Source organism: Trachurus japonicus, chromosome 3 (genome assembly GCF_045865225.1).
Source record: "Trachurus japonicus isolate A0001 chromosome 3, Traja_1.0".
Lineage (NCBI taxonomy): Eukaryota > Metazoa > Chordata > Actinopteri > Carangiformes > Carangidae > Trachurus > Trachurus japonicus.
In genome coordinates, this window is record NC_140909.1 from 7,387,121 (window position 1) to 7,398,533 (window position 11,413).

The following is an 11,413-nucleotide window of genomic DNA, read 5'->3' on the forward strand; positions in this document are numbered from 1 at the left end:
GTTTCTATTTGTTATTCATTCTTGGACCACATGATGGCATCGTTGGTCTCACAGTACAACAGTCATTATAGCGTCACTCTTTAGGTAGAAAAGCTGTTGGTGACAAATTTTCTTAAAATATTTTAAGTGCAATATGACTTTTATCTGACATTATATGACAATGAAATTGTTTTTCAATATTAGCTGGCTAGGATCCTACAGAGATGCAGCACATTGTTAGCGGACAGACAGGAGTAAATACAGTTATTTAGATGTCAACAGATCATCAGTCAGATCAGCCACGGTCTGTGACGGAGCACAACACTGTTGTGTAATGCAACAACGTGTTGTTTTTTGTAACGGCACAACAGTTTTCAGGAATTTAAATGGACTAAATGCTGGTTTTACTCTTGTTTAGTAAAGTCTGTGGTTGTGAAGCTGCAGCTGAGGAAGGAAAGTTAATCGCAGCAGTTTTTTTGTTCATGTTGATCTGGTTATGCCTTAAAACACTTTTCAGCATGAAATGAATATAGTGATTAATTCTGCCGTTGTCATGATCTTGGTCTTATCTGATCCCTGAAACCACAGCATCACTACTTTTTATTTCTTCTTTCTTGTTTCTGTCTGACTCCACTGCAGCTGACTGTGTCCGGTCTCACAAAGAGCATTTTGTCGTGGAATATTTCCATGGAAGGAATGTGTCTTAAATCTTAAGTGGTATTTCTTGTGAACACAATCCAGCTCTGTGCACTTTAAAGTCAATCTTTGCCTTAGTCGTTGCCTATGGACAAAAATATCTATTTAATTAACTGCTGGAGCAGTGCACTGTATGCCACGGGAACTTGTCCTCTTACATGTGCTTGTTGCTTATCAGTGTGTCTGTAAAACATTTTAATAACATTTTAAACACTAGCTGGGAGCGGGAGTATTTTCCATTTATGCATACACTCCCATTAAGAGCCACTGAACTGGGCACTTTTTGAAAAATATGAGCTGACCCTTTTTTTAATAAAGCTCTTAGAAGTAAAGAGGAATCCATTTGCATGCACTGTAATGGCATACGTAAAAATGTCGTGCGTTAGCAGTGTGCACTGGAGTTTACAGGAAATAAGTGAAGCAAGGTTAAAGCGACAAAAGGGAAGAGAAAGTTCTGTCCTCTGGCCTTTCAATGGAGGAAGTGTCTTTCCTTTTTTTTTTTTTTTTTAAATAGTTGATTCAGGCACTGACATCCAAAATGAAAGAGTCTGAGGTTATGAACAGAGGGAAATGTTGACTCTGAGTTATCAGTGGGTTGTTTGAATAAATACGGTTGCTTTGCATAAATATAGCCTGGCTGTGTGAGTAAACAACACAGGAGCATTTCAAGCAAGTATTTCCTCCACATGAGGAAGTTGTGTAACAATGCAAATCATTTACTTGCAACAGCTCGCGCTCTATCTCGTCGTCACTCTTCCGCCTGACATTTATGAAGTCTCTTTTTTTTTGTCATTGCCACCTTTCGACAGACGTGTGATAAGATCTGGGGTGAAGAAAAAAAGCTGCAAGAATGATGCTACAAAGATGTTATTTCATCACTGTGGCAGTGACAACTGTTTTTTTCTTCTTCTTCTTCTTTACCTTAGAGAAATAATTTTATTGGCTCCTGGAGAGCTGAGCCCTCGGTGCATGGGGACAGTCGAACCCAGGGTCGTCCAGAGCTCTTGGCCTGATGGATGGAAATGTTTTCATGGTTTACAGTGACCTGGTCTTTGGGAAGGGAGAGTTCAGTTCCCCAGTGGCACAAGTAGAGACATTTTTCAGCTTCTGACATGCTCCATCTGTTTAGGATGACTCCTGTGACTCCAGTGGGCCTGACCCATTTAAACAGCACACGTACAGTAAAGCTGGAGGGTCAAACAGAATGCCAGGCATACACATTACACAGTACAGACATTAGCTCTCCTAATGATTTAGATTGAGAGATTAACCAGACAGATTAAGTGCATTGTGTTTATAGAACAGCAATGTTGAATATTCCCCTTGAGATATGAGCTTTTTTTCCCTAGTGATTCTGGACATAGTGCAACATGAGCACCTTTAGAGATGAAATTCCATATTGCATCTATCTTAGAAATAAGCAAAAAATCCTCTGCAATGCCTTAATGGAAGGTCTCTTCATACACTGTAGAAAACATGTGCACCACAAACAAGCAGGCAGCTGTTGAATAACGCTGATTTATGTGCTTGGCCATCTGCAAGGAGGCTGTTTTCATATCTGTGTAACTGGCAAGTGCAAATGGGAACAAGTAACCTTAAGACACATAATGGGACGGATTTGTCTCGAGCGTCACTGGGACGTCTTTCTAAGCGCTACCGTCGCTGTTTTTCTTGTTTAACACATAATTGCAGAACAGCCAAGTGGAAAACGGTGACCCTGGTCTTTGTCAAACAATCTTTTTAAAGATCCTGGTTCCTTTGGGTATAGAAAAGCATTGAAAGATATTTTATTTATTTTTTATTTTTTTCTAGAGGGGAGAAATTTATACATTCCGTCAAACTGTTATTTATGGCACCATGCAGAACTGCTTTTACTTTTACCCTCAGAGGTTTTTCATGTAAAACTCTCCCCACAAAGTTTCCGTAAGAGGTTCTCTGTTTCTGTCGACCACATATTTCATCATTAGTTAACAGTCCCCTGACTTCTGGCTCAGTCCTGGGACATCCTTTAAAGAGAGATCCCCTTTCAAGTCTGTTTATCTTTGCACAAAATAAACCATTTTATTTAAAATTCCTTTCATCCAAGGGTTTAGGAGAATGAAGCTTCCTTTCATTACTTTGCTTGCGTGATGATTATAAAGTATCTTTTGTGAGGAACCTGTGCAGAACATTGCGATCTCACAAGAGAGCATGATGACATCAGGAAATGGTTTTGAATGTGGCATCTCTGCTGTGTCTTACTTGTCAATCATCGGTGACCACGGCTCTATGACCACACACTCGTCTGTCTATCTGGACGACACAGGAAGCAGCGAGGACGAGGAAGAAGTGGGAGTATCTGTGCCGTGCAGATATCTGGCGAGTGTCCTTGTCCTCTCGCCGCCGTGACACTGTGCAGACCTTCGACCGACAGACGAGCTGGACAACCTGGAATCTGTTTTTACGACCCTCACTTCAGATGTAATCATGGCTGGATATCAGGCCTATAGGGCCATAACTCACGTACAGGGGCTAAACAAGGTGAACACTTGAGGACAACTTTTTTTTTTTCAGTTGCCCACACAAACAATTCCTCAACTGCTGTTTATACAGAGGGCCTGGCAAGTAGCATCACTGATGTGTAATAAAGATCTAACAAGAACCATCTAAGGCCATGCTAATGGGTCAGAGAGATGATGCCAGCACCACAGCAGGCACAGTGGCACATATTAGCAGCTTTAGCTCACTCAACAGGTGTATTGATCATTTTTATTTATGACGTGCCTTTGCAAGTGCCCAAAGACGCTTACATGAACCAAATTCAGAACAATGTACAATGTCAAAAAGAAATAGTGGTGGTCGCATGACGTCTGTCCGACTACCTATTTCTCCGACTTCCCATTTCTTTATTTTTGCATCCATTAGTCCGACCTCCCATTTCTCCGACTTAAGTAAACCTAACCCTAACCCTAACCGTAACACTGTAGAATAACTCAGGTTAATGGGTAGTCGGAGAAATGAGCGTTCGTAGCCTACTTTTGGGCGGTCGGACTGACGTATGCTCCCCAAGGGTGGTGTGGAGTTATGATTTATGTTAAAGAAGGGATAGTGTAAAAAAAAATGGATTTGCCCCTGCCATACCTTAGAATTTGTAGGCGTCAATATTGTTTCATCTGAATATTGTTATTGTTCTTACTCACCTGCCCAGGGACTACGGATGGAAAGTAGCTAGTAAATCCGGTACAAAGCATCTTCTCTCATCTCGAGACAGTTATTTTGTACATTGTCCCTGATACAAATAATCTTATTAAACTAAAACTAAACTAGTGTAGAACATGTTTGCCATGTTTACAATGTTGCATTGTTTTAGTTGTTAGCGCTGTTAGCAACTGAGGCAACAGGTATTTGGTTGTAAACCAAGGAATGTGAGGAAGACATGAATGTTGGTGCTGGAAATATCATAGATACCATTGCTGTTGAGATTTTTCACTGAAACATTTCAAGTATCCAACCCTGGCAATGGCACAGGAATCCATAGTAATTTGTTGTATTTCAGTCTGCGTCAGTTGGGGAAAGAGGAAGGCCTGTATGCTTTTTGTGTATTTCGAGGAACACCGTCACGCAACACCAGACTAACAGTGACAGACAAACTCAAATAAAAATTTACATAGAAGCTAAAAATAAAACACATCCTTCAGTGTCGGTTACTAACAGGAAATACTGTTTTGTTGTTGCACAAAAGACAAAAACTGTGAAGTGTTTAAGGTTTCATGAAGTGGTGTAACAGCTTCAATTACAGTAACCTCCGTAAGACACACTTGCAGAGAATGATAAGATGTTTCCTCCACATCTTGCCCTTTCAGACAGCCCTGATGGGTGGTGGTGGTGGGGTGCGGGGGCAGTGGGGGGGGGGGCTGCACCTCTTGGGAAAGGAAGCCATGCTGCAGACACAGCAGGGGGAGGAGGATGCTCCCTCTCTTCCTCTCTGCTCCCTGCAGCTGATTGATGCTGGCAGCCTTTTACCTTTCAGTTTCCCGGCACAGTTGCACGACTCGGCTTTGTCACTGGGAGCCGCACCAGTCTCCGGTGTACCGCTGGGTGCTGAGAGCAGCTCAGCGGAGACTGGCAACATTTTGAACTCCCTGCACCCCCGCCTACTCCCCCACTCACCCCCCCCCACCCCCGCACACACACACACCCCGACCCAACAAAACTACACAGAGCAGACAGGGAGAGGGGGGGGAAAAAAAAGGTTTCTGGGCAGAGACACTGAGTTGAAGTCCTTGAAGGAGGCGGTGAACACGGCCGCTGGAGGATCACACACTTTCATGTCTCTCTGCAGCTGCTGGAGGATGAAGGAGGATAAATCCCAGGTGCAGCTGCAGTTTCCAAGGCATTGTATTTTTCTACGTGCAGTCGTGCACCTTTTTATGTGTTTCAGAAGTTAATTTTGAAGATTATTTCACAACTACTTTATCCACTCAAACCTACTGGACTGTGTATAATTTCAAGCAGCTGAAGTTTAACTCATATTTGTGAACTTATTTCACTTTTATTAAGGTCCTCTTTAAAGATAAATCCATTCAACCGAAACACAACATTGTGCTTCTTATACTTTTTAAGCAGAGATTGAATCATATTTGTCCTCTTCCATGCAGCTGGTAGAGATGGTCTTTGGTCTTTTCTGGATAGATTCAGTTTCAGATGTGCCAGTTTAACGGAGGGTCCGGGTGCACTCACTCACCCATAAAAGGACATGCAAAGTGGTCGCTGACCTCTTGGCAAAACGGTTTGCATCGTTGCGGGAGACCAGGGTTTGAATCCCACCTGGGGCAGTCCGTACCAAAACACAACGCAGAGGGCCAGACAACATCGGCTACACCAGTGTGATTTGACAGTATTGGCTGTTTTATACCAGGAAGTTCCTTCAGTTAATTGATTAAGTATGTTGTAGTATGAAGGTTTAATGTGATGCATGTTGTCGTGCATGTGTTCAGCAGCAGAAGAACCACAACTTGTTGCTTTCAAGTTTGTATGTCGTCTCTTATTGCTGGGATTCAGTCAGATGAATCAGGTTTATCTCAGGTGGTCCCTAACATAAAAAAAAAAGTTATGCCTGGAATGTATTATTTCTTTCATTTCCTGTATCTTTTCCTTTTTCTGGGGGCAGTGATTGAATTTCATCCTCTGCTTGCACACAAACCCCCCACCCCCCCACACACACAAAAAACATTGACCATAATATGCAGTTCCTGCTAATCTATCACCTCTGGTAATTGAAGAGGAAATGAGGAAAAATGTAGCTGTAATCTATTATAACAATAACAAAACTGTCAGAGTGTAAACCTGAATGATGCTACTGAATAAAAGATATCAGCATCACATTGTTATAGATTAGAGTGTCACAATTCAGGAGCACAAGCTTAGCTCTCAAATGATGGATTGTGAGTTTAAACAGTGTTTTAGTGGCTGTTGCTGCAGGGAAGGATTTGTGAAAGAGGATGTTTGTTTTTATGTGAAGTGTTGAAGAACTTTAAAGAAACTAAAGGGTCACTCATACATCTACTGATACCACATGCTACACAAATCAACGCAGCAGCATTTCTTTTTTTAGTTTAACTAAATTCTGGGAACTGTTAATGATTCAAGGAATGTATGGATCCGTCACGGCTTTGCTGCTTGGTAACGCAAACATTTAAAAGGGCTAATTATGGTCAGCAAATAGTAACAGTCTGCAGTGATGTATGCCTGTGTTGGTCTGTTGTAATATGTGTGTTTTTATTAGCAGTCAATGGCTACGCAGCCTCTCAGGGTTTAATCAAACAAGTGTTTGCCGAGATAATTCAAGATTAAAGAGCTATGGGGAAAAAAAGCTCAAGAAGAAGTCAGTGGGTGGACTTTGAGTTGAGGTTGTTTTGTCTGTTGTTTTTTCTGTTTCCAAGGTACAAGAACGAAATGCAGAGTTCAACTTGAAAATTACTTTATGAAGGTGCTCAGTATCACCCTCATCCATGCACATGGATTTTCCCATATTTTCTTGATCAAATCAGTGGGCTAACACAGACCATGTGCCGCCGTTTGCTGTTTGCATGGTCAAGAGTCAAGCTTTGTTCTCAGGATATTTACAGACACTTAAATGGGCAGTTTGTCATTCATGAGGGTTTCGGAGACACATCACATTAAGCCAGGTTCCAGTCCTGCATTGAAAAGTTAAAAAAAAAAAACAAGAACCTTTTGCTGTATTCATAATATCATCAGTGAGGTTTACAGGGATAAGATTAACTCTCATCTGACAAAGCTAAAGTCCGGTCAGCCTGCCTTTCATTCCTAGTCTTTGTGCTGAGCTGAGTGAACCTGCAGCTGTTCGCTGTAACCCTAATGTCTGACACAAACACATGAAAGTGGAATCAGTCTTCTAAAGTCCACATTCACCAAAATGTCAAACTGCTCCTCGAAGGGAGACTTTTCATTGTTTTCAATGTTGCAGTGACAGCCTGAGGCAGTTTTACTACTCTGACATATAAATACAAATGTATCCACACTGCAAAAGAAGACAGCTTTGGATTGAAATCCGTGTTTTTAATCAATAAAGACTTACTGCTTGAGTAGATTTGAGGCGGATTGTGAAATATTGTGATGTTGGTTTGCTGGTTCTCTTTAATAACACGAGGTCCAGAACTGTAATGCCTGTACAGTAGTTTCAGCCTCTTGTTGAAAACCTCATGTGAGAAAACCATATCCTCACTTCTTTCTATGAATTTCAGTGGCTTTCGGTTCATTTTTTCTTGTTATTGTTTGTAGAAATTCTTAGCCAAGAGTTGTTTGCCAAAGGGGCTAAGCTGCATCTTTGCAATCACATTTTTCATTATGCTTCACAAGTAGTTGAGGAATCCTGCAGCACACAACAGTGATAGATGCTAATGCAGCAGCCACTGCTGTCATCGCTCGCTGTGAAGACAACATGGAAATGAACCAGGGGAAAGCGTTCTTCCACTTAGCTAGTGGCCATTCTGCTTTATTCTCTGCACTCACACCTGAACTATACAAAGAGAGACACAGTTTGAATTAATTATTCATATGTTGTTCTCTCTGTGAACAGTGTGATGTATCTAGCCTATATCAGAGGAGTGGGAGATGGGAATATAAAAAAAACAAAAGTAAACAGTGGGCCTGTTAAAGACATGCAGGTTAGGCCGAGCTGGAGGCAGACTGTGAGAGGAAAGTGTGAAAGATTTAGCGTGCAGAGGCTGATATGAAGAAAGCCAGCATGTCTGTGTTATCTCCAACTCTGCAAATGGGCTAATTTGGCTCTCTTTATCTGCCTCCCTCCTGCGCTCTGTGTGTTCCTGTGTGAATGTGTGTGTGTGTGCAAAATTTAGCATTCGGTTGACAGAGTTTTCTTGCCGGAGAAAAAAAAAGAAAGAAAGCATACATAGATTGAAATGTGTTTTGGAGGTGTTTTATCACCAAGGACATAATACACCACATGCATGCATAACAAGGTCTGTATTAGAAATAGCTGCCTGGCAGAGAATCGCATCATCACCTCACAGGGAACAAAAAAAAAATGCACTGAGGTGTTTTATGCATGACCAGTGTTTGTCCTCGTCATTACACATGCTAAATCAGTGTAATGTGATGGATGTGAAGGTACTAAAGGACATCTTTCCTGCACGGATCTAGTATTTTGATTCACCCATTTAGCTTTCTCATCATCATCCATGCAAACAAAGATATGATGATGAGGGACAAATGTGTCCGATTTCGCTGCGGCTCAGCTGCTGCGTGTTGGTCGAGGACAGCCAGTCCTACATCCTGTTTCTGAACATCACACATAGAGGAAGAGTCACCGTGGATCCTTCCTCTTTCCTGTCCAGATGGCAGCATCAGCTGACAGCAGATACGAGGTCTCTTGTTTAAAACATGCTCATCTCATGAAGCTCTTTGCTAGCAGAAGAGTGTGTGGGAGGCTGGTTTGTGTGTGTGTGTATGTGCATGTGTTTTTTTTCTTGTTTTGCAAAGGGGTTAGCACATATGTGCATGTGCATCTTTGTGTACATGTCTTTATGACTTTGTTGGCATGCAGGGACTTGAGGAGCAAATCCCACATTTATGATTCATATTGCTGTTTTGTTTTTTTGTTTTTTTCCTTCACACATTTGTATTCCAGCTCTCTATCTAACACAGCCCACACAGAGCCTTTTTTGTGTTAAAGCTGATCCTGGGATATCTTGGATTTGAGCCCCAGATCCCACAAGAGAAGAGACATTTGATTACTGTACTTGTCAGCCAAAGAGAAACCCCCTCCTCCTCTTTTGCATCCTGTCCAGGAGAGATAACAGAGCTCCTCTGTGCTGCAGACAAGGACACTCTGCTCTGCTCTGCCAGAGAGACGACAAACTTCTGCTTTTGGCCACAATACGTTGGCATTCACTGGAGTGTTTTCGCTTGAACTGGGCATCACAGTTTAGAGTGAATTACATAACTCAAATAGATAGATTTATGTTGAATATTTGCAATGAGACATGAGAAATCAAATAAATAAAGTATTAGATTTGTGAGTTTAATTTAAAAGTCTGAAAAATCACTTTGTGCAAAAAAAAGACACAGATCTTAAATAATGACAGTGAACTCAAGAGGACGATGAGGTGGTTAGTGTTAAAATGTCACACTTTATTTGTTGTTTATATTATATAAAGAAAAAAACTATGACAACAGCTCATAAATGACACTCAACAATGCAGCACAGTAACAACGTCCCAACGTGTACTCTTAAAAAGCAGTGACTCTGTGTTTGTGATCAATAAATTCAAATTCAACAACAAAAATAGAACAATTTACCGTCTCCCTTTTCCATCAGCTCCCAAAATTAAAACACTGGAAAAAGTTCAGAGGAGAATAAAGCAGGAGCTGCAGGACAGAACCAGACCCAACATTATGGGCTATTTACAGTGTGTGTGTGTGTCTGTGTGGTCAATGTGTTCAGAACAAAAATGTGACTCAGTGAGGATCAAAAGACACCATCTGCTAAAATTTCTGCCAGCCCGAGAGAGACCATCTATGTCATTTACCTCAGAACAAAGCGGTCTTTGTGGAAGCCATGAAGGTTGGGAGGCTCAGTCAGCCATGAAAACTACACACCCAGTGACATATCAGTAGTTTTTTTGTTATAGCTCCTCACTTTGTAATGTAATGGGGTAATTTGGAGAAAGTTCTCCTCTTGCAGATCAGTGGAGAGGAGGTGGCAGGAAGGCTGAGGTGTCTGCAGCCTGATCACACTGCAAAAACTCAAATATCTTAGCAAGAATATTTGTCTTATTTCTGGTCAAAATGTCATTTCTAGTCAAAACAAATCTCATTATACTTAAAATAAGACTCATTATATTAAAAAGTAGCTTGTTTTTAAGACATATTTTACTTGTTTCAAACTAATTTTCACTTGAAATAAGTAGAAAAATCTGACAGTGGAGCAAGTTTTTCTTTCTTATTACAAGCACAAAAAAACTTCCTTTCACTGACAGATTTTTCTGTTACTTTTGAGTCTTGTTTTAAGTGGAAAGAGATTAGTTTGAATAGAAATCAGACATTTTGACAAGAAATAAGACAAATATTCTTGGAAAGATTTTGAGTTTTTGCCGTGCGTAAACAGAGGAAAGTGAAACTAAATGACACTGACACTTTATGATGTTAGTTCATGTATAAAAAAATAAAGAAAAAAAACTACAGATGGTTCTTCCCAGTGTTGATGGATGTAGGCTATTCTCTCCTGCAGCCCCATGCAGGCTTCAGTCCCCTTCACCGGCTGAACACGTACTCGGTGTAGCTGGTCCACAGTTTGTCCTCCCCCTGGTCGTTCCCCCCGTACGAGCAGGTCCCGGTGGAGTTGCAGGCCACCATGTGGAAGCCCACCTCGGCCAGCCGGTCAAACGCCTGCTCCAGAAAGTTATACTTGAGGTAATACCTGGAGGTGTATTTGTCGGGGGGTCGGTCCGGGTCCCGGCTCTCGTTCAGGGTCTCTCCGAACACCTCTTTGGCCAGAGAGATTTTGCTGCACACGGTTATTCTGGCCACCCTGCGGAACTTGGCGTCCGCCTGGATGTCCCTGCCAATGGTGTAGCTGCCTCTGTATCCGATGGTGATGTAGCCGGCGCAGCCCCCGGGGGAGCGCGCTGTCCGGTCCGAGGCGGAGGTGGAGGTGGAGGAGGAGGAGGAGGTGGAGGTGGAGGTGACCGGGCTGGTGAGCGCTGCTGCTGCTGCTGCTGCTGCTGCTGCTGCTGCCTCCTCCGGATCCCCGCTGCTGTCCTCCGCGGAGGAGGAGCAGCTGTCCTTGCTGGCCGCTGTCAGGCGCCTGGAGAGCTCTGGCAGCTGGAAGAAGTCCGCCTCCTTCTGCAGCCGCCGCTTCTCCTTGAAGAACTCGGGGAGAAAAAGCTCCGAGTCCCGTAAATAATCCAAAATGTAGCGGAACAAGAAGCCGTCCCGGTCGAAGAAGAAGCGGCCCTTCCCGTCTTTTGGCAAGTCGCCCGGGGAACTCTGCGTAAACTTGGTCCACAGCAGAGACTTGGGCACCGCCGTGAGGGTCTCCAGCCGGGTCACGTACACCTGCCCACCCACGTTCAGCTCCACTATCTCCGGGAAAGTTGAACTTAAACTGTCGCTCTGTGCCATCTCTCCCTCTCTCTCCCTCTCTCTTTCTATCTCCCTCCTCTTCTTGTTAACTACAGTTGTGTTTTCTGCTGTTTCTGCCCTAACAAGGAAGGAC

At 42.7% G+C, this 11,413-nt stretch overlaps 1 protein-coding gene across 1 annotated transcript; it reads right to left on the reverse strand.

Annotated features, from left to right (window-relative positions):
• Window positions 1–10,365: 10,365 nt before the first annotated feature.
• Window positions 10,366–11,413, reverse strand: LOC146989497 (BTB/POZ domain-containing protein KCTD12-like). Its single transcript, XM_085806136.1, has one exon. The coding sequence runs from the start codon at window positions 11,317–11,319 to the stop codon at window positions 10,450–10,452; it is 870 nt and encodes a 289-aa protein (XP_085662262.1). The 5' UTR covers window positions 11,320–11,413; the 3' UTR covers window positions 10,366–10,449.

Excerpts from the sequence above, each read along its gene's own strand:
- LOC146989497 (XM_085806136.1), bottom strand. The coding sequence starts at position 11,319 with ATGGCACAGAGCGACAGTTTAAGTTCAACTTTCCCGGAGATAGTGGAG.